Here is a 25,426-nt window from a genome sequence, read left to right as displayed (position 1 = left end):
TTGGTAAGCTATACTTTACAATACATAACTATACTTTAAATAACTAATATATAATGCCGGCATTAGTAAAAAAAAATATTAAAAGAACTTTAACTTTCATCAGAAACTAATGCCAGCTATACTCAAAATATTATATTTATTATTTCTTCTTTCATATAAAAATATTCTTTGATATACCTTTGTTAATTTATCATTTTATTATTCACATACTAAATAGACGGTGGTCTAAACCTAAAAGGACATCTATTATGGCTGAGAGATTTTCACTTACGTGAGTAAACCCACGGCTTGTATAGGACAATGATACAATGAAAAGGAATTTTATTGGAGGCGCTAGAATAACCCGACTGTCAATAATAGTTTAGGGTTTCTTAGAAAGTTTTGATTCTTTTTGGTAAAATATAATTTTAACTTACATATTTTGTTTATGTTCAATCCTCGTTAAACACTTTTATATAATTCATGTATAGCTACGATTAAAACATTTTTTTAAATAACAAGTCCATACCATGAATTAAAAATCTAAAAATCAAAAATTAAATCATCAAAAATTTAAGTATCTGCAATCAGTAAATAAGATTCATCAAAGGGCACTTTATAAAATAATACACGATTTTGATCCCCTTACGCACCAGAGGGATAAAAGCTCCTTTAAGCATTTGTCTATGGTTAAAGAGAGAGAAGGCATCGTGAGGCTATATTCAAATAAAAAAAATATTTTATTTTTTTCATCTGCAAAACGACAATACTGTATGAAATGTCAATGAAAATTCTTCACAATTACTTAGCTAGTTAGCTTCACAAACGAATCTAATGACCATGGTAAAGAATTATATTGAAGTAAATAACTTATGTGTTTTGGAATGCTCTTCTTCTTAGAAAAAATCTCACACTGATTAAATTAATATGTACAATATTTTGTTCAAATACAAAAAAATATTTACAGTCCTCAATTTATTTTGCAAAATAATTTCTGAATTTCGACAAATCCATGAATTTATTATTTCTAGTAGTGTCAGTTTATAAAATGATTTATTAACATTGATTAAAAAATTTTGCTCAATTTAACTACCTTTGATATATGTGAGTGAATTCAAATATATTTTTAATATATCTATTGACATAAAAATGTAAAAATGTTAGTCATTTTATTTTCATTTTGTATGTGTAAAATAATATTAAGCTTATTTTTTAAAATATTCAAAATAAGTAACATGTTAGTTTTATTTAATACAAAGTTATTTTTATAATTTGCGGGGAAATATTATACAAGTATCTTTATGACCATAATTTAATACAAATTGAATAATGAATCGTATTTTTTGTAAACGATTTTAAAAACTAAGCTTACATTATAAACTTGTATGCATAGATACTAATTTAGAATTATATCACAAAATACGTTTGAGATAATATAAATTGTTAAAATGTAAACGAAATTTTGTGTAGCAGTAGAAAATCAAAAAATTCTAAATTCTAATCTATCTGGAGTATTGAAGGATTAATTTTTGTTAGGCTTATGAAATATAAGCAGTCTGTCCAAATATTACTTTTAAATGAAAACTAATTTAACGAATTTCTATTTGTTACAGGTAGAAGGTATGCGGGCTCAAAAGATACCCGCTGCCTTGCTACTGTTGCTGTTTGCAATAGACTCGTTACACGCCAACCGAAGAAAACAAAAAGAAAAAATCATTCAACTGACAACAAATATTTGTGACATAAGTGACCGAGATTCCAAAGTACATTGTTACTGTGAAAACAGTCAGGAAATAAATGAGGCAATTAAAACAGAATGCTGGGTATTCAACGGTGGTATAGACAAGTCGGATCCTTTATGGCCAAGCTTCACATCGCAATCAAATATAGAAACGTTGGCATTTAACGTTCGAGCTGACGGAGGATTAAATTTCGTGCCAACAAAGGTGCTGAGATATTTGAGAAAGTTGAAGCATTTCAGCATAAAGTACAGCTCGATATTAAAAATAGAAAGCAACACCTTTGTTAATTTGACGTCGCTTCAAGAAATGACATTGACCAAAAATCAAATCGTTGTGCTCAGTAAACATTCCTTTTACAACTTGCCTAACTTAACATCACTTACTTTGGATGAAAACAGATTGAAAAAGATTGAAACTGATACTTTTTATGAATTGCCAAATTTACAGAAATTGTTTCTCACTAGTAACAATATTAGTGTCCTAGAAGATGGAGCATTTAGACACCTCATCAATTTGCTGGAACTTGAGCTGGACAGGAATAATATAAGTGATTTGAAGAAAGAATGTTTTGATGGACTTGCCAATCTTAAACGTCTAGATCTAAAAAGAAATAAAATATCCATACTCAATTCATTTACATTCATAGAGCTCTGGAATCTTCAAGAGTTGATGTTGGATTATAATGATATTTATATATTAGAGCAACGCACATTTGATGGATTGTCGCAATTAAAAAAATTGAGCTTAAGTCATAATAAGTTGGTAACCCTGACCGATGGCTTGTTTGAAGGTGTTCGAGGATTATCGGCTTTAGATTTAAGGCATAACAAACTAAAGAGATTCACGTTAGAGAACTTACGTCCAATTTATGATAATCTAAAATCTCAGAAAAGTTTTATCTATCTAGAAGGTAATAATTTAATGTAATGTTATGTTAATCATAGTTATAATGTTCCAAATATTAATCCCTACTTACTATCATAATATACTAAAACTACTACCTATTGCCTGCGGATTTTCGCGAATATTAAATCCCCTTTAAGCTATTTCGTCATCAACTTTATGAGGTATTATTATTAGACTTCTCGAGGACTCCTTTACCAGACAGATCTTGACTTGTTGACAATTTAATGTTGGAAATACTGCAAGACACTAGTTTTGTACAAATAAAAAAAACGAATAACGTTCTTTAATCAAAGGAACAATAGTCCAACAAGTATGTAGCCGGTTTGAGAAGTTTCCAAATTTTGAAATAATTTAAACAGTAAATTAATTTAATCTTTATGACATTACCTATCTGTGACTCGAATTCTTGACAAAATTGTGTCAGGAATTGTAAAAATTATAAAGAATGACATTTTTGTTATAGGTATTATGTACTTTCACATGAGTTTTGTCAAAAAAACTATTAGTTTGAAATACAAACAGATATTTCAATTCTATTAGCTAATTAAAGTTATTATTATATTAAAACTTTTTTATTTTTGTATAGTGTTATTTAATTTTTAAAGAAATCGAACACTTCACAATAGTTCAATAAGTGTTAATTAAAAATTCAACTGTTACAGAGAACGACTTTGACTGCGATTGTCACCTGGCGTGGATGCATAAGCTACGACACGAAGCGAAGAGTATTAAAGTACGAACGTCTTTAGAAAATTTTGTCTGTAAATTTAATACTGATACAGTGATAAGTTCACATTTGACTTATTACGAAAGAATGAATATCGAGAGTAATGTAGAGGAAGAAAAAATACGAAACGATTTGAATAATGACGAATTTAATGAAGACACCGATGATGTTTATGTGGAAGAACCGAAAAGGGTAAAAGCTGATAACGAGAGGACTTTACTTCAGATTCCAGTAGAATTACTTCCTTGCCCTGCGCAAGTTAAAACTGTCACAGATAGGACATACACATACCCATCGCAAAACGAAGCCAAAGATTACAGAAACTTAATTCTCTCGTCTTCAATAACATGTTTTTATAACAAAGTATTAATCGTTGTACTTTTGTTGTTGTTGATGTTTGAATAAATATATCTGAAGTTCTAAGCTTGTTTGTTTGCATCAAAGCTGTGTTTAGATACAATTAAAACATATATGTATATTCTTATTGCAAAATTATTATATACAATTTTAATATGATTATTTTACATTGCTATAGTTAATCAAATATATAATTAAATTGAATACTAATTTTCCTTTTTATTGCAATTGTCGAGAAAACATGCGATGTTTTCCGATACTTAAAATAAATTCATATCATATGAAAAGAAATTTAATCAAAATAATTCGAAACTCTTCTTATTTAAGGGTGATACAATATGTCAAAATAAAAATTTTTTTTCTTGTTTGCATGTATTCGTAATTAATAAATTTTACATACAATTTTACATACACTTTCTAAAATGTATTTCATAACTTCGAATATATCACGCAGCCACCTTTGATATGTACAATAGGTAACATTTGTAGAAATATAATCGCAAAATTTAATAGATAGTGCATTTAAATGTCACACAATTACAAAATTTAAACATTAATATTTGTAAGTATTGTACATATACATAAGATTTGTAAAGAAATGTGATATAATAATAAGTTAGAACGTTTTACAATTTTGTTTTAATTGTTTTTTATGGAAATCTGAATGTTTTAATTGAAGATATTATTTATTTATTTTTGGTTAAGTAAACAAAAAAAAAATTTGTAAATAAAAATTATTATAATATTATGATATTTTAAAATAGATGTTTATAAATAGTTTAACATGTTTGTTTACGTCAAAATAAAATATTATAGGATTATTAACTTCTTTTATTTTTCAATTCACTAAAAATTGTGGAATGGTTGCTAAAAATAAAGTCATTTTCAGAAAAATTTTTTAGTTATTTGAACAACAAAATTGCACCAACATGGACGAAAAAAATTGCTCTATATGTTAAACAAGACACCAGAAGATTTTATATACACATATATTCTATTTTAACTCTTATCTATCGAACCCTCTTACTATACAAATATTCATTTATTAGTTTTTTTTTTGTTTATTGTGATTGTATTTGTAATGGTACAAATATTATTTTTTTTATATTTTTTTTTATCTCTATAGTTTAAGTTTTATTTTGTTCACTTATAGATTTCTCTATCTGACGTATATACATAAGTATAAAGAAAAGTTTACTCTTTGTGATTTCGTATTAATACTCTAGAAAACAAGTGCTTATTGTTGTCTTTTAAAATATTTTATATAATAAAAGACAGAATATTTATATGAACATTAAATTAAATACCCGATATTAAACCTAATTTTACAAGCCAAGGCGGCGTTTACACTTTTCAAAGCTATAATCCTATTCCTTAAAGTCATCGAGGCGTCATCGTTACAATTCGATCATACTGAACACTATAATGTGTTGTGTAAGCAATAATTTTTGTTTTTAAGTAGTGTGTTAACATCTTTTTTACTATGCTAAAAGAATATAAAAAACCTTTTTGTAGGCTTATGAATATTGAGTGTAATATATAACTTCTATTAGATGAAGCCAAAAATAACATTGACTTAAAAATACAAAACAAAATTATATATCGAACTATAGAATCTAAAATTTGAAAACTAAAAAGTAAATACATATACTTTGTTTTAATAATATAAAATTGTTTACACGACTAATTATTCTCCTCTTAAGCTTAAAAGTAGTCCTAAGTCGTAAATTATAAATAAAATTAATGTGTTCGGTATATAAAGTATCTCAACAAAAGTACATTAATGCTAACTCATATTCTCAAACCTTTTGCTACATACAGAAAATAAAGGGACTAAATGAAGGGTAAAACAAAGTTCTGAAACGGTAATGGAGGGCGCGACCTGAGGTACAATTCCAATTTTAACATCCAAGTTGTAAAGTGAAGATTTTATCTAAAACTAGTTTTTGGCTTTCTGCTTGTCACGTATTATTTTGTGAAAATAGGACCTTTGTTCATCCTAAAGCTTATTACAGATGTAGCCAAAAAACACAATGGATATAAAAGAACTTACACTTTCTTTAAAAAAATGAATTTAGGAATCTAACGGGATGTAAAATTAAGGCTTATCTTAATCTCTCAGCTAGCTCTACTTATTACTTAACCAAAGTTCTTCAATCTTATCAGCGTTGTAACTGACCAGATTGCTACTCTTTAGTTATTTCAACTAAAGTTTAAACTAAATTCAATTTCTTGCAGAAAACTTTAAACATTTCCTTGTGTAATCCCACTATTAAAAATCTTGATAAAGTTTATAATGCTCAATTTACATATTAAATCGATTCTTCGTCACTCGCATCTTAGTTAACTTGAAACACTTCCTGGGCTGGGAAAGTTTTTACAGCTCCCAAGGGTCGAACTTTAACATCTCTGTAATTAGGTGCCTTTATTTTTGTCATGAAATTACAGTAAGAAGAACAAGCCTTTTATTGTAAAACATTATGAAGAATAGCTTCAGTTCACAATTTTTTTTACGAAAACTTTAAAGTTCGACTTGGCATTAATAAAGATGAAATATTAACCAATATCTTCATCAACATAGATATGTTGGGCTTAAATTCCACCTTATCAAAATAATTGATACTTAATAAGTCACAGTAAATAAAAATTAATTAATTTATTATATATTCTTAGCTAGATATTTTAGGTCGTACAACATTAAAGATACACTTAAAAAACGACTTGGATAGCTATTAATATTTTTTTTCTGTTTTAAATAAAAACCAGTTCCGAACAAAAGTTGGGAAAACTTTCCTGTGTGCGAAGTAAGTCATTCCATCGTACTCATTGGGAATAAATCAGGGCCACATTTGTTTTTTCAAAAATGACTACGGAGATATAACTTTAAAAAGAAAACAAGTTAGAAGAATGCTCTTAAAAAAATTTATTTAAGTCTATTATTAAATTTAACCTGAATAAAAAGTATTATGAAAATAAAGTAAGTAAAGAAGTAACCAGTTTTACAATGTCAAAGCTTTAATTTCATTAAACTTTTAAACATTGAAACCGTTAGAAAATTATACAACCACTTAATTCTTATGCAGGCTTATGTGTAATTTTTGAGTGTTTTAGAAATATTTATAAAAAAATAAATGTGATAAAACAAAATGAGCTACAATTTTGTAACAATGAAGGGAATTTTTCGCGAATGGGTCTTGCCAACATGTCAAGAAAAAATAAAATAAATGTGTATACCGAAATTACGAGTTGTTCACACTTTTTTATTGCTAAGACAGGAACGTAAGAAATAAATGAAAAAGTAGAATGTGTCCGTATATTAAATGTAGTTCACAGAAACATAGAGCAACATTGTATACGTATCTGGAGCGTGAGCGCGATGGTGACACAAAAACTCTTACTAAATTACTTTCTGCCTCACAAATTACATTAAGAAATATTGCGAATACAATTTCTGTATTTACTTAATTAATAGCACTATGTTGTATTTTTTTCAAACTTAGTTTAAATTCTAACGGAATCGTGTTGTATACCGTAGTCACAATTGAATTAAATGTAGGGACAGGTGGACAGTATAGTGTCTAGTGACACATTGATCCTTTTGTATCTATAAATTTCTCATGAGGAAGGATTAATGTTAGTATATCCAAAGGGATCTTATTTGATTGGTTACGGTGAATTTACCTTTAGCACTGCAAATCGAATGACCCTAGAAAGGTCGGAGATAGTTAAGTTTAATAGAATTGAACTTTAGATATGTTATCCCTAGCCCATCTCAATTTGGCTCGTAACAAAGATTTATATATTCGATCAATAAATAAAATTGGCAAAATTTACTGACGAGTTTATTTCATTCGAAATGAAGCTTTTTTACTTTAGACACAGGTGTTTGAATATAATCAGATAGACTATCATAAAATTATTTTAATTTTAGTTCTAAAGGAGACTATCTAAACGTCTTGATATGAACCTCAAATTATAATTGTGCTACCATTGTAAGATAATTTTGGTGACGGACATTAAATAACAAATAATTTTTATATTAATTGGTTTATTAATATAGTATTATATTTAGAAACGAAAAAATATTTCAAAGATGTCTTGTTTAAAAATAATTTGAATTTAAAGAGACTTTACATTTCTAGTTTTGTAAGTGCACTTAGAACATGTCTAAGAGATGGCGGAAATGTAGAGGGCTCTTGAGTCGTTCTCTCAAACAATTTGTGTGAACTCCTTCAATGAACTGAAGAGTTATGCATTCGTTTTCAATTTACTCAGTGATATGTCCATTTAATTGTTTATAATTATTTTTTTTTATTTTTTACACATATATTTAATATTTTTGTTAATATTCAATATCATTTTTAATAGAGGTATTATTATTATTGCATAGTAGTTATTTTTTCTATTTTTGCGAAGGTTCTTGAAAACTTTTTTAATACCAATATTTAGTTAATTTCAAGGATGAGCCTGAACATAGAAATAGAAAGAATCGTTCATCACTCAGTATAAATTATTACGTAAAAGATTAAAAAGGTAGGCGTAGGCGTATATTAATGTCAGAATATTAAGAATTTACTCTTTACCAATTTTATGTGATAATTATAATTAAACATGTTATTAAAATACAAGACCCATATACAACAGTATTAAATGAACTTATATTTGTATAAAACATATAACTGGGAGCTTTATGATGTTACTGAGGATATTTTCAATTAATAAAGTAAACGAGGGCACAAAAGTAATAATGTTTGCATAACCATTTGATAAACAACGTGATGTATCATATCCGTGTAGTCTGTTCTTTATTCAGCTTTGATTAAAGTCATTTTTTTTTTCGGGGATATTGTAATTGAAAATTATAATTTTAACTAGCTTTATTAGAGAGATTTTATGTAAATAGATTTTTTAAACCCCGCTTATGAAAAAAAAATATAACACCGATTAATATAAAACCTATGTAAGTTTTACATTAATCGGTATAAGTATAATATCGGTATAATTATAATTATACCGATATTATAATTATTAGTATAATTATATCGGTATAATTATTTATGTTATGTAACATGACCAGTAAGGATCAATTAGCATATACGTTACCAACAAATTTACTCTATTATATTATACAAACAATTCAATTCAAGTATTTTAAAAGTTTTTTGTATTAATTGAACTTGTTATCTCCTAAATTATTTTGTCAAATATATTTTGTGTGTATGGGGACTAAAGCCGAAGTAAAACTTAACTTACAATAGGGAATAACTTCTTCAATCAAGGACTGGCCACGAAGTGAAACTCTGTAGATCAAACGTTTCTATGAAATTAAATAGAAATCAAGATTAATTAGTCTTAATGTCAATTACATACATTAAAATATTTGTGTGGTTTTGCTTTTGCTCGTTGTTTCTTCATGCTCTTCTCATCTGAAAAATCTGTATGTGTTTTGTGTCATGAATAAAAATAGAAGTATTGATTAAAATCTCACAGAAAATTTGTTATCCTTACTAAAAATCAATTTTTCATTGGTCAATTTGAGATGTTTAATATCATTAACAAATTTGTAAAAAACACTAGCAAAACGATCTTGAGAGAAGCTTCGACTCACGAGGCCTCTGCTCGCTCTAATCAAACAATTAGCAATATAGATTTTTTTTTTTTTAAGATTTACAAAATAGTAGTACATGCATGCAAAACAGTAGAACATTTACATGCTGCTTTTAATTATTTAAAGTTTTCATTCGCTAAATATGGCTATTTAATCTGTCTTGTATTTGACTTCCCTTACATTGTCGATAAATATTGAGGTAAGTAGTAAAAGTAACAAGTGAAATTATTTTATACAATTTAATGACAAAGAAAACCTAACACCAGTATTTTCACAAAAAAAAATTGTGTTTTAAAGTTATTTCAATTTTGTTATGTACTATAACTCATTTGCTATATCATTTTACAATGCTGAAAATTATTGCTGAAACCCGTGCTTTGTACACGATAGTAAATAGTACAAGTTCATGTGAATGAGATCGCAATATCAATAAGGTCAATTCGGTATTTAGGCCCTATATTACTGGATTTAAACCCGTCGTAAAACCATTCAGCTTAATTTAACTTTCTCCGGCAGAATGCCAGCACACGCTGAAATGTCTATCTGGCACGGTTTTACCTGGAGTGGAGTGTATTACTCGAAATAATACTGCTTGTTTTGCAGTACTATGGGGATCACAAGAATAATTGAAGAATTATTTAAAATATTTTGTTGTTTTGTTTATTTTTCGTTTGATTTTAAGTTACGTGATGGAACCACTAAATTCATATATCATACATTTATTTCTAAAATTTATTAAGACATTTTTAATCAGAATACATGTAGTCGGTACTTGTTACAACGGCCTTTGAAACATGTTATAACTATGACGCATAAGAGCAGACGACATTGCTGGTTGTGTCTTGTTGCATAATTTGTGGACTTTAAAATAACTATTTATAAATATTAAATAAACATAGAGGTATCAGTATTTTTGTATTTTGTCTATAAGGTTTAATCTTTCGTTCTTCTAAGGAATGAAGATATTATATTACAATTTGTGGTTTCAATTTGTTAATTTAGAAACAATTAAGAATTTTTTTTTAGTCAACTTTATTAAGACTCGCTTAGTTAGGCTGTTAGTGAAATAGTCAGTTCATCACCTACGACTTCATTTCCACCTTCCAACGAAAACGATGGAATACGATAGCAAAGCACGATCCACAAGAAGTGAAAAAAAAAGTTTTTGGCAGGACTCGGAAAAATAGCCACTATTTGGCAACTTTTGATTAAGGTTATATAAATTTAAAAGTTGAATATAAGAAACATTAAAAAAAAATATTTTTATATTTGAAAAAGATCTTTGTGTATGCAGTTTATTTTACAAGGCATGTCTTAGTGGATGTCGTAAAGAATCATATAAATACTTATAAAAGAGAAGCATAATTACAACTCCATTACCTGAAACGTTTTTCAAAGTTATATAAATCAACAAAATGGAAATTGATATCCATTATTTTAAAATTCTCCCTCTTCCATCGGTTTAAAACTCTGCGTTAAAGGCTTTTATCAAAAAAGGAACGAGACGGCAAGGGTTAAGCACAAAATGATGATGACGCTCATACATAGCCTATTCATCAAAAACTCACATTACGAATATATTTTCCCCTAAACATTATATTTCTATATTCAAAGGTAGATCAATTATAAACATTTTGCCTCATTTTTAACAAAAACTTGATATTCTTCATGAACTTCTATATGCATAAATATTTCACTGTTTTAGGAAGAAATAAGGAACATTAGTGAAAAATTATTTTACACACATGTTTTCGCATTAATAAAAAATTTATTTCGAAGAGTTTTTAAGTAAATACCTTAAAACTCTTAACAATTAGTAATAATTAAATCTTTTCTCATACAATTAAATTTTCGGTTTTGTTTCCAAAAAAAAAAAAATGTATATACATATATATATATAATGATAGAAGTGTGTGAACATATTTCACAGTACTGATACGAATAAACCGGATTTTATTCGATTTAGAATTACGTGTAACAGAACTCGATAAAGGGAATGAAGTGTTCCTAATTTTGTTCCACGGATCTGATTTACCAAATTTCCTGCCTTCTCATTACTGGGACTTTATTACTTTTTGTGATTCAATCTTTTTTAGCGAATCTTGCTATTTACTATGTAATCACGTCAGTTCTTGAAATAACCTTTAGAAGTCTTCAATATTGATAAGCCAAGAATAAAAAATTACGTTATATTATATTGGATTTCTAAAGAAATTCCTTCAAAAATTTCGCTTTTGTTACGTCCAATGGATATGAAATACGTACTTACATCTAAATAAATGTAAAATTCATAAAAAAACATTCTACAAGATTTTTTTTTTAAATATATATCGTTGAAACAGGCCAGTATCCAGTATAATAGGGTAGTTGAATCTGTATAAGACATTATTAAATATGGTTTGATTAAGCACCCTCTTAAACCTACGCCCACACCACTAACCTTCATACGTATTAAGTCACTTAGGTTTTATTACATGTATAAATTCAAATTGTGACATTAAAATCTTAATGACCGTTAAGATATTTCAGAATAAATTGTGTATATTTTTATTGATTAAAAATAGACTACTCTATTCTTTTAAAGTTAAAACGAAAACCTTAATTTAATTCCTAATAGGACCATGTGTAGCGCACTTGCTGAAAATATAAGTTCAATTTATCATAAGGAATATATTTAATGAACGGTTACCGAATTCTACAATCAAATCAATTAATAAGTTATGTCAGATATTTATTAATAGTAGATATCTCAAACTATATGAGGTAATCCTTATTCCTCATGAGATATCTTCCATAGAACAGACAAGTTAATTAAAGTTACAGAGTCTCTGAGGAATAAATAATTTCATACAACAAATTTACAGGTAATTGATTCATTATAGCAGATAACGTTCCAAAATACATATTCACAAAACAATCAAAGTTTCGAATTTCCATATAAATAGGATTAATAATTTTCTCGAATCCTCGGAACTTCTCGATCTTGGTAAATTGTAACAAGCTTACTTAAAACAACAATGTAATGAATTTTATATTATATATAAACATCTACTTTGACTACAATAAATTGTTGTATAATTTATACGATCTCGGTTTGTTATTTACACTTGACAATATCAAGTTATCAAAACTAATTTAAAGATTGTTTCTTTTTCATCTCATTGAAGCAAACAAATGTTTTGGAAAAACTAAAATATCAACAAGGTAGGTGGATAATAACAAGCGGGATGTCTTTATGGTATTGTATTTTCAATTATCTGTATAATTTATACATTAAATTCCTGTGAAAGCTTTATTAATTTCGTGACAAAATTACAAACACATGTAAAAGTTATTTCTCACCAGGGAGTATTGTATAGTTCTTAAAATATGTGGTAAGTAACATAGTATTAGACAATAAAGTTAAAAGAGAAATGACACGAAAGTTTATTTTATAAAGATACTGGTATAGATTGTGATTAATGACCCTCGTCTCCTTAAAAGCCACGAAAGATATTATCAGTCTTTGAAATTCTTCGAAGCATTCATTAGCATTAAAGTTCTATTGAAATTCGTTCAAATGATTTGTTAACTTTGTCAACAATAATAAATGCCTCTCATCTCATTAACGATAAATATTCTGTTAGTTCACTTATAAGAAGAGATAAATAACGCTATTAAAATACATCTATTACATTTAAACGAAACTAGTATTTTTACCGAATTTTTAAATAAAACTAATATTTTTACCGTAACGTCGGGAGTATGTAGTTTTTAGAAATATAAATCACGCGTAGTTTATCCAAAAAATATTAGTTACATTTAAATGAATAAAACTCGCGAAAATCTTTGATTTAATTATTAATATTTCATTTCGATTTATACCTTAAATTAAATATGTAGGAATTTAATAAAAATATAATTATAAAACCTTATTTGATGTGAGGTTGAGAAAAATTTAAACTTGTTAAATTATACAATAAAAATATTACCTCCACAAAAAGTTCGCAGCGTATTTCATAAAGTTTATGTTTAATGTTTTAGAGCAACATAACACGACACGTTGAAAAAAATTTGAAAATAAAACATGTTTATTTTAATAATTGTAACTTTAAAATGATAAAATCTTTCTCAGGAGGGAAATAAAGCTTTGTTTTTAGCATTTTTTAAATATGGGAATAAATAGCGCGTCTGTTTGAAAGTAAGTGACCATCGTCCCCTATGGAACTATCAAGGTATTAGTACACTAAATACAAAACTATATGAGCTAGATAAAAAAAAATCTGAATTTTTTTGTATGTAATGTATTATTATAGGTATATAACTATGTAAATAATTTAAATGTTACAAGATTTTAATTTAAAATTTACTATTTGTTAAAATATATTAGTTTTATTTTAACATTATTAATTTTACTGAAATACTGAGTGAATTGTAGTATCCTAAGGATAAAAGACTCTGTTTTATTTTAAGTTAAAAGGTTTGGTAACTGCTAAGGAATATTTTAGAAGGCTGAAAATATACACAAGTATAGTCATTGGTTTCAATGGCTGAATGGAGCTAAGAAGACTTGTTGACTGCTCATAAACAAATGGTTATATACGGCTTTAAATCAATGTTGTATTCACCACAGGTACATGTACATTACAATCTTTTATCACGTACCATATAAACCTTTGCTCATTATTCAGATTTCTACAAATAAGATATTTCTACGAATTGTGATTTTAATACTATGTTTGTTTCGAATATTTGAATAGGCAATATTTTAAAAACAATCACACACACACACACACACACACACACACACACGCATACACACATTTTTACTACACAGAAAGTTACACATTTTTACTATATAGTATAGCCATTTTATCTACATATTATGTAAATGAACATCTAACAGCTATAAAATATCTGATACAAAATAAAAATAGGGAACGAAATAGCGCAATACCGCTTAATAGGCCTCGAGGGTGAAATGAAACAAAAAACGACTTTTGCATTGAGAATCAACGTTTATCTTTCTAGAATATTTTTTAGATACATCTTCCAAAATTCAATATATTAAGTATTTTAATATTATAAAATATATTCAAAATAAAAATCTACTTTTGTAGGATATCAACACTTGACAAATACATTTAACTATTTTCCCAAATTAATGAGGACGTTATTTAATCCATATTTATGCAGAATATAATCGGTATTGAAACCCTCCTCAGTGCTTGTCCCAAAGATGGTGATTTATATTTTATAATACATAAATGGAGTTGATAATCATTTCAGTTGGTTCAACGATATTTCTTTTTTCAATATCCTTTGTGTAATAATAATTTGATGTTTTTTAGTAAATATAAATAAATACTTAGCTTTAAGTCCCTTGATATAAAAATAAAAAACTTAAAAATTTCAATGTATTTAACACGATTCCGAAATTCACGGATGATAACGACTTTATAATTACTCTGTCGTGAGTAGAATTTTTAAATTCATTGAACTAATTCACGTAGTAATTTTACATTGATCACCTCTTGGTGAGAGATACCTAGTAGAGATTTATATGGCAGATAGCCTTTTTTTCAATCATGTTTCAGGAAATATTACAAACTGATATACATATTAACCATAGCCAGGAGTACTTCTAATAGCAGGAACAAAAATGGAAATAATGACTTTACAAAACAATCGGAGTTCAACAACGAGACATATTTGCAATTTAATATGTTCAGTAGAAGAGAGCAGTTCGTTACTTTGTTCTATCTCACAGATGTATATTTTTTAAACAATGATAAATCACCCCTTCTTATTATTATAATGATGTCTTCAGACTGTGTCCGATATTGTACAGAGCAAAAATATGACGCTTGTGCTAGACAAATATAATATAAATGTCAGGAACGTTACCACGTTATAACTCAAATATACCCTTGAAAGATAAGGTATTCATAATGTGTAATGGCTAACATACAACAAGAATATTTTGCTTTCTAACGTTACTGTCGTTTAGGATTTGCGAAATATAAAAGGGTATCATTATAAATAATTTATTAATGTTTCGTTTATGATTTAGTGATTGGAATTAGGAAATGGAAAAGTTTTAACTTATTTTAAATAATTTATTTAAATTTTTGTATGATTAAAAAGTAAATTTTACTAAATATTGTTAGTAACAAAATGAGCAAGTGTCTGAGGACTTATGGATGTATGGATGTTTGTTGCTCTTTCCCACTAAAACTAAATCAGTTACAATTGGGATAAAATTTTACAGTAACGTAGTTTAGACATCAGAATACGACATAGGATATAATTTATCTCGAGATTTTTAAGGGAATCACGACATTAATGTCCCTGCCGGCTGATTAACCATTTCTTTTATTTTGAATTGGACTGTTGCCGAAGCCCTATTGGATTTGAAACTGTCGCCGGGAAAGTAGATATTCCGACGGGGTTTGCCCTTTAAATATGGCCTGAAGGATCCGAGAGGATACGCCAGTTTCAAAGGTGCGGATGAATTGTGCTTGAAATTATTTTGTAGCATTTGCAGTTTATTGATTTGTAAAGAATAAGTTCGAAAGAAGTGCACTATTGCTTACGAGGTTACAGAAAGAATGCAGGTCTTGTAAAATCTGAACTTATTTCGAAGGGTCATTTAACTTTTCTGCAGATCTAGAAAAAAATGTGGCCTAAGAAGTAGGCAGCCTTGTTTTTATCTTCCACTTGTATTCCCGCTGGATTTATTTTTTTTGATAAATAATAGCTTATACTTTCTTCTGACGTATAAGACATATTATCTTTAAATTTTAATGCAATTCGCTTCATAATTGCCTAAAATGTAATAAATAACATCATATTTTTAAATTATCAATAAGAATGTTCGCCTTATACAGAAAATGATGAAAACCAAGAAGAAAACTGCATATTATCATAATATTACTTAAAATTTGAGAAACAAACGCTATTTTTATCCATTATTATGTGATATATGATATGTAATTATATAATATTTTATTATATATGATATTTATCAAAATAAAAAATTACACAGATTTATAATGATAAAATAAATTGTCTTATGCGACACAGTCCGTTAAATGGTTGTGACAAATAATTTTTCTTTAAGCATTAGAGAGGAAAATTATTTAAAAAAATACTTCAATATGTATACAAATCTGGAAGAAGCTTATTTTAATAAATTTAAAGGGTGACTAAAGCTTAGTCAGATTTGCCTTCATGAACGGTTCCCGACCTTCATTTGACAGCAAAGGCTCATCTTAATTCCTATTACCGGCAGATATATTTTTGTATCCATTGGCATACTTCAATTGATAATTTTATAATTATAACTTCAACTACCTAATATCTTATGCTAATGCAGCATATTTCTAGTTTTGTTTTTATTTCGATCTAACGCCTTTTTTTTAATAAATAAAAAAAATAATGGTCTTATAATACTTAGAGCATCACAAAATATTTTCGTAAAGAGGAGTAGTGTTATGTTTCGATTTCAATTACAAAAATCTATGAGGAAATTTTATGAATTGATTAATTTTTATTATTTATTAACGAAATTTAATTATCATTAGCTTTTTTACAGTAATATTATCATTAGTATTTCAATGCTTTTTCTGCATTTTGACCGGTAAATAAGTGAACTGGACTTGAGTCTGACGTCATTTCACTGTAATCGATATTCATTACAACATTCCCCAGTTCCAGAACGACTTTGACAGTTGTCTGACTTTGATAGATATTCGATGTACCTGTCCATTATGTTACAATAACAGTAGTAGTGCTTGCATTCACCCATTGAGATATCAGTTTCAACTTGGTGACGTTTCTAAAACAGTATTCTTCGGTTAACAACAGATATCGGAGTCTCCAGTAGCCTCATGGTCTTTTGTATTAAGCTAAATAAATTTACTTATCAAAGTGATAGCTATCATTAATTTTTTTCCAATCAGTTGTTGATTTTATTTTTAATATTTTTTAATTACCAATGTTAAGACCGATTATTTATGTTAAGACCGATTAAAAATTTGCATTGCTTGTTACTTAGTAACTAGGATTACTGAGTAAGGTTAAAAAATCATCAATATTTTAAGATTATCTTGAATTAAAATGTGATTGAATATAAATATTCGTTCAAGTTAATATGTAAACATCCCTATACTAATTAGTAATTTTATAAATATAACAAGGGTGAGAAAAATATTTATATTTAATCAATATGAATTTTATATAAGAAAAATATTGAAAGTAGGTAATAGCAAAATTGTAGATATGTATACACAAAAAAAAAATAATTTCAAGAATCAATTAATTCCCTTAAAAAGTTAACAAATTGCTTCTTCTTTAAATAAATATAGTTAAATTTGACGAAAATTACTACAAACCGCTTAACGAGTGGTTCAGTTTGGGACAATATAACTTTTACGTATTTTCTAACTTCTAAATATGTACCCTACCTACCCTAAACCTAAACTGCCAATATCATCTCTTTAAATAATTTGTTTAAAAATTTCTCAAAAAATTATTTCTTTTTCATTCCTCAATATGTAAGATGACAATTTTGACACGAATTTACTCAAGATACCACAAAAAAATGGTTACCAAATAGATGGATTAGTTTTTGATTGATAAAAACAATTAAGGCTGAAAGAAAATAGAAATTTGTGTTGAAGGAACTTTTTATCTATTGTTTAACAAATAATGTCTTAAACAATTTTTTTTTTTAAATTTTAGACATCTAACTCAGGGTAAACGTCAATTTTTGTTTTTTTTTTCTATTCAGATAGATCATATTATGTCATAAACATTTTTAATAATATTTAACAATTTCCTATAGCATTATATTATTATCAATTTTAACAATAGTTCTACACTGCATAAAACAATCCTGTCTGAATAAAAAAAATGTGACAAAATAAAAATAATTTATCGGTAATATAGATAAATAAATTGAGTTAAAACAAATCTACACTTTAGTGGACATTTAACGATTATAATAGCACAAATGAGACACTACATGGAGTGACGTAAAAAAGAAATCCACCGTAACAAAACTGACTTTCAAGTGAAAAATCTAAATCAAAAAGCTTTTGAGAGCTACAACGCAAAAGTCAGAAATGAACACAGACGAAATTAAATTTATTACTACCCTTTTCTTTCTTTGAGGTTAAAAAATACTATCACCTGAGAGTTTGATAAAAGCGTGACAAAGTTTAAAGACAAAATAATCTTTCTTAAAAATATAATATAAGAGATTGACTTGAGAAGTTGCAAAATAAGAAAACAAAAAACAATCTTTTAGGCATACAGTTAGTTACGGATTTTATATTGAATTCCGAAGCCAGTAAATTTGTTGTATGTATCTACATATATAATATTTAATTATATTAATTCCGGTTGGATTATATGGAAATATTAATAAAATGTCACGTGTTACCCTACTAATGAGGGCATAATACATCATTATTTACATAATTGGGTCACAGGTGTCAACCCTTTTGTGGGATTAAAAAGATCCTTTTGAGGATTTATATTGCTCTGTTCTTTTAACATTAATTGTTCTGATAATAATCTTGTTTTGGGAGAAAGTAAACTTTTATTTCCTATTTTTTTCAAAAACACTACGTATATAAACAAGTAACAACGTCATGGTAGTTCTTAGTTCGTAGGAGGATAATAAAGCTTAGTCGCTTATTTGCGACCAATTACTATCAAAAAACTCTTAGCAAGACTTTTCTAATAAATTGTAATCACTAATTGATCGACATTTATAATTTAAACTAGGTACCAGCCCCGGCCTCGCACGGGATCTTTACAAAAAATATAGCCTATTTAATTTTCAGACTTATTAAACTTATATTATGATAGCTTTCAAATAGTACGCCTGATTTAAATGATTTAAAAACAAATTTACAGACACTGATGTAGGCGTGAAAACGAAGAAATTTATTTTGATAATACTTAATACCGTATTTACGTAAATAGCTTTCCAATAAACGCTTTAGGAATACCAATTTCTAAAAGTTGTAAAATGGCTATAGTATGTTAATCTTAAGGGATAGACATATGGTACTGCAGACTTTTCTGTAAACCTATATAAAATACACAATTCCACTTTATATTATTTTGTTATATCTCGAAGAATTAAGGCAGCGTTATCGTTAAAAGCTCTCAGACAGCTCATGTTTTCCCGACATCTTAAACAAATATCGTTAATGTACACAAGTAAATACAAAAACTTAACAAATTATTTACTAAAACCTTCCTCGAGATTCACGCTATCGAGTGAGGATAACTGTTTGATAATCAGTGTAATAGTTTTTCCGTTTATCGCGAACAGACAGACAGACAGACGCGGCGAGGGACTGTTTTATATTATGTATTGATCATTTAATCTGTTGTTGAATGCCAAATATTAAATATAAATAAATAACAAGTGATTAACCAAACGATTCTGCGAACGTTACTCAGTGATCATATCGACTAGCTCTAAAATATTAAGTGTCATTAAGTTTAGTGGCTGAGCAATATCATTTAGTAAACAGGCCAATCTGTCAAATATAATTGATAATTATAATTTATACAGTATAAGCAGATATCTAAACTAAATATCGGCGATATCTGGTTTTTATTGTTAACTCTTTAATATTTTAATATTTTATGATATATTTCAAACGGTTCTTGCGTCAAATAAAAGATAGCTTTATGGATTCCATACCTCAAGTGACGTTTTTAACGTTTAAAACAAGACAAAATTACAATAATAGTATGTTTGTTACGTTTAAAATTTATATATATGTGCTTACAACTCATGAACATAATGCGATCTTATAACTATAAAATTTGATGACAGAAAAAACTTAGATTGAGAAAATACTAAAATAAAAACGATAGGGAACATAATACTGAGAAAATATACCTACTAATAGATAATTATAACGCGACAAACCTCAAACCCGACTAAGTGGAATAAATAAAATAACGAACCCAATTATATATATGATTAAATAAATAATTAGTAGGCTTTTATTTGTATAAAATGAGAATGTCTTTAAATAATTTTCAAGTAATGATAATATACAGCTTTTTTTCCGAACTGCTTATTGATGTTCATACGTTACCAATATATAAAAAAGGAGCCTTGTATTATTTATAATATTTTAATGGGGTGAAGCGATTCTTACAGAGACAGACAAATTTGTGGATTAATACTTTAGAACATTTTACATTAGTGACACTTTATTTTTACATAAATTGTTTTTAAATACACAGAAAATATATGTTAATTTAAGTATTAATTACCCTTTTATTTTGTGCTAAACTGGATTACATGCTTTTATACTTAATGACAGAGCTTGTAGTTATACTGAGTGTAAGAAAAACATGTTTAAATGATTTTTCGAGTTTCTCTTCACCTGTTCTCTACATATGGCAGTAGTTTCCATGGCCTGGCTTCAATTTTACTTCTTGCTCAAATGCCTATTCGTAATTCCAGGTACAACCGGGTTTATAAAAGAATGTATTCATTTTCATTTCCATACTTGATACTTTAAATTATCACTAATATATGTTTAAATTTTGTTGTTTTTTTTTTATTATTTCTAAATAATAAAATAAAAATTAAAAAGTAGTCTTTGCAAATGTTACAAAGTTATTATAAGTTTTATTGTTACTTTTAAGCACTCCACTAGATATTCAAGTTTTTCATTTCAAGTATACCGGTGTAACAGTTATGCTATATTGAGTGAAAAATCTATCATTTATTTTTTATTACATAAAGCTTTACAACCAATTTTGATGGTTAGTAGGAGTATAAAAACGATAATAAGGAATGCATGATAAAAGTAAGTGATTATGTTTCATTTATTCCCAGAAGTTTTTAATTAATTATGACTGAAAGGATTATTTTATTTTCACATAAATTAAACACATTGTGTAATGAATTCATAGTAAATTACAAATAAAACAAATTATTTTAAACAACAGCGCACAACATTCGTTCATTCAAATTATTATTTATATAAATGAGAGTTGTAAGTCAATTATTTTTTCATTTTCATACCTTTAGATTTGATTACGTCGTACGAATGAAACGGTGGGCAATAAAAGATATTCCTGACTAAGACACCCTTGGAATACACATACATATAAAATTCATGTCCCGTTTTCCAGGTCGGTAGATTATATGTAGTTTAGGCAAGAGTAAAGACAACCACGACTAATTTAAATTAAACCCTCCATAATGTGAACTTCATGTAATATAATTATCGGTAATTGGGTCACGAGTACAAAAGGACTAAAGTGTCGTTCTCAGAAATATGAGACCATACGAATTCGAGTATTGTTTATAATTGTTCTTAATATTTATATTTTAGCTTAAGCTCTTAGATTTAGACATAGGTAAGTTCAAACAATGTTTATTATTAGCACGGCCAGTGGTCGTGACTAAGAAATATTTAACGTGACTATGAATTATTTTTAAAAGATCGTATGTGACTTAATGTTATGTTAATAAGTATTACGTTACACAAAATTTATAATATATTTTGAAATTACCACCACTTATATATGTTTATCTTATCGACATCAGTATAGGAAAGTATGTTATTCTAGTAATTCAATTAATTTCGCTTATTTATCCAGAATTTTAAGCTTTGGAAGAAACTAATAAAAACTGTCAGGTTTGCTTATTTGATTGCAATTAGCCTTTCAAAACTATGCACAGCTTAGTTGTTTATGAAGTCCAAATATGTAGTTATATTAGCTTTAAAACCACACAGCACCTCCCAATAATTTGGATTATATTGGTCACTGTTTACTAATGTAAAGCAGTCACTAATGACATTATGATGCTAAGGTGTGTGTTGATTTATTAGATCGCTTATTTTATAAAACACTAGCATGTGACTTTAGTCGCTTCAACTTCGGAAGAAGGCTGAGACGAAAATTGTGTAAAAGAGAGAAAAAAAATCAGAGTGAGTTTAAACAATAGCTAGCTAACGAACCTACAGCGACATCTATAGTCTATGTTTTGTAATTTCATACGCAATAGAACTGCTATGCCTTGATCTTGCGGTAACCACACTGTCTATATTTCTTAATTGAATCATCAACTTACTACTTTCTATTGAAATTCGCAAAAGCAATGGCAACAGAAACCCACACGGTGACAAATAACTTGCTACATTAAAATTCAGAGAAGGTCTTGAAAAAATTCTCTTATATATTAAATGTCAACACAGGTTTCGTCTGTATATTTTATGATCCAAATTAAGAATTTAAATTTGTTTTTATGATTACATTTATCTGACATAATGTCCTAAGAATATTAAATTTTAATTTTATTAATTGACATCAAAATTGGTACAGTTATAGTTATAAAAAAAAAACAACTGAATATAAAAACATATATAAGACTCATTTACCATGGTAATTATTTGCAAATAATTTCTATTGTTTATATCATTCTGATATATTGAAATATCTATTACTAGTTCTGATGATAACTAACGGAAAGTCAAAGAAAGCGTGTAAGGTTTCGTAATAGACTCTCTCCGTCGCTGTTCGTTATAGACTCTCTTGTGACATATAAAACATAAATTATTAATATTGATATCATTAGTAAATTATATATTGTGTAGAGTAATCCCCGAATTAGTCTAAGATTAGATTTCACCAAATTATCCTCACGATATTTTGCTAGGCTTCGTAAGCTTCGACTATATGTGAAAATTTATTTGATATTCACTCACACAAGTACCTAGTTCATTAAACCTGCGTACATCCTTTAAAATACGTCATACAAATACTGTTAATAATTAAGGAATACAAAGTTACGTAAAAGATACAACATTGAAAGTATTAAAACTTATTAAAATAATTTAAACATTTTAAAAACAGTGAGGAATGATGTATGTTTTGTTTTGAATTTGTTTTTCATACTGTATATGTACATATATGTATTCCTAGTTTCCTAAACACTTCCATAATTTAGTAGTAAAAAACACATGTACAAAAAGTGTCAAAAATGCTAGTTTATCTGAAGGCATATCAGTGCAATCGCTAATAAATACCTACGCATGATGTAATTATTTTATCACACCGAGAATTTCCGGAATTTTAAAAAAGACGGCAGAGGAAAGAGTGAAATATAAAACAACGAACCAGCTAACTGATTAAGATGTTATCATCCGTGTCGAGCCAACTTGAATATTAAATGTGTAATACAAAAACTGCCAGACAAAACATTATACCCTAATGGCTTTAAACCTATATTTGTGAGAATGAACTATAAAATAATTCTATTTTAATTCTAAAAACCACCGCATCCTCTACAAAGTAAAGAGGCATTTTACGGCCACAAAGGAATGCGCAAAATTGTAAAAACTAGAAAACAATACCTCTGAATAGTCATCGAGGATATAGGAAAGCAAAAAATAGGCTTTATAAATAGATCCGCAGCGTCAAAGCAGTGATTTGTTTTGTACATGTTAGTTTCAGAAACAAAGAAAACTATAACCTTTTGGAATAACCATTATAGTAAAGGCCTTTGGTGCGTTAACGTTATATTTTTATTTTTTTTTCTCTCTTATAACCTACAGTAATTAATAATACATTTCAACCTATAATTATGAAATTAATTAAGACATTAATTACAAAATTTTGCTGTTTACTTGCAATTAAGTAATAATAAAATAATATCTTATATTCCAACATATAAAATGTTATTAACATTTAATCCATTTCTGTAATGACATGCAATAATATTAATGGTATTCGCTGTGAAATAACACGAATATGCTTACTGATACAAAAACAAATGGTGAACAATCCTCCCTCATTATTTCAAGAGATAACCTATATTACATTAAAATGTGATAATTTTATTTTCATTTCAGAATTATTTCGTATACATCCGTTCTTTATTATTTTTGTCATTGTTTTTCATGCTATTGTTAATTACCAAGCACAGCGCATACAGGATATTAGTATTGTATAAACATTAGGACCGTTCTAATGTTAAAACGTTTAGAATAAAAGTACCGACAGGAACATTTAAAACATCAGACACATAAAGCAATATTATTTACACATTCCGTTACTTCATACAGTATCTTATCTCAAAAACAATTAATATATGATAAAAATAAATATGTCATAGACTGTTATCTTCAATTTAAAACAAAGTGTATTATAGCAGACTACAAAAAATATAATTTCAAATAAGGGAGCATTTGAGTCCTTTATAATGTACGTTGAAAAATTGCTATTGGCTTTATCATAAACTCAATCCACGAAAATTTATTGGCGTTGTTTTTAACAAAAGCATTTTCTAACAGACTCAAAGGATCTAATTTATTGTTTTGACACTGAACATTCAAAGCTGCCGATTTTTAGGTAATTTTTTTCAATAACACTTATTGTTTCTAGTGTACGAGATAATAAACGTCAGAATAGAATAACTATAAAATTATATTTGATACTTCGAAAGTTTAATTATTTTTTCAAAATTATCAGTAGTATCTTGTTTCGAATAAGTAGTATTGTTTGTAACGGTGGTACTGAACTCCTATTTCACATCATAACTGGCGAGTAGCCGCGATTTAAAAAAAAAACAAGGACACGCGTAATTTTTTCAAAAATGTGTACTTTATATTGAATGGAGGTCTTTTAATAATTTAACCAATTTAAATTCTATGTGTGTAAGAAATAAACCTTAGAAATGTCATTAAAATCTGTTCAATAGTTTTGATATAAATTGATTTTACGGTTGTGACCTTTAGTATGAAATCAATAAATATAAGATCATTGTCACTCCCCAGATTAATTGAAAACATTAACAACTATTATTTATCGATATCCATTTAATTATTATTACTTAATATACTATTTCACATTTTCGTTTAGAATGATAAATTCTTACACATAAAAAAAATTCAGAGATGGATGAAAGTCCCATTTATATAATTCAGTTGAATGAAAGTCTTGTCATCTTTGAGGGATAATTTGATAACAATCAGAAAATAAAATATCTAAGCACCAGACTGACACAAATCAAAGATCAAATCAATCACGATTTGGATCAACGTCCCTTCAGACGTGCAATCATATGGAAGA

The 25,426-nt window shown here is 27.5% G+C and overlaps 1 protein-coding gene across 1 annotated transcript in view; it reads left to right on the top strand.

Annotated features, from left to right (window-relative positions):
• Positions 1-4,363, top strand: part of LOC116770772 (connectin-like) — a 65,488-nt gene extending 61,125 nt beyond the window's left edge. Inside the window, exons 2-3 of the mRNA XM_032662378.2 lie at positions 1,593-2,631; positions 3,290-4,363. Of these exons, the coding sequence (XP_032518269.1) occupies positions 1,602-2,631; positions 3,290-3,759 (1,500 nt within the window). The 5' untranslated portion in view covers positions 1,593-1,601 and the 3' untranslated portion in view covers positions 3,760-4,363. The remainder of the gene's footprint in view (positions 1-1,592; positions 2,632-3,289) is intronic.
• The last annotated feature ends 21,063 nt before the right edge of the window (positions 4,364-25,426 follow it).

The sequence above is a fragment of the Danaus plexippus genome, chromosome 7, assembly GCF_018135715.1.
Source record: "Danaus plexippus chromosome 7, MEX_DaPlex, whole genome shotgun sequence".
In the NCBI taxonomy this organism is placed as follows: domain Eukaryota; kingdom Metazoa; phylum Arthropoda; class Insecta; order Lepidoptera; family Nymphalidae; genus Danaus; species Danaus plexippus.
Note: the sequence above shows the minus strand (reverse complement) of the source record. Positions and strands in the feature narration are given on the sequence as shown.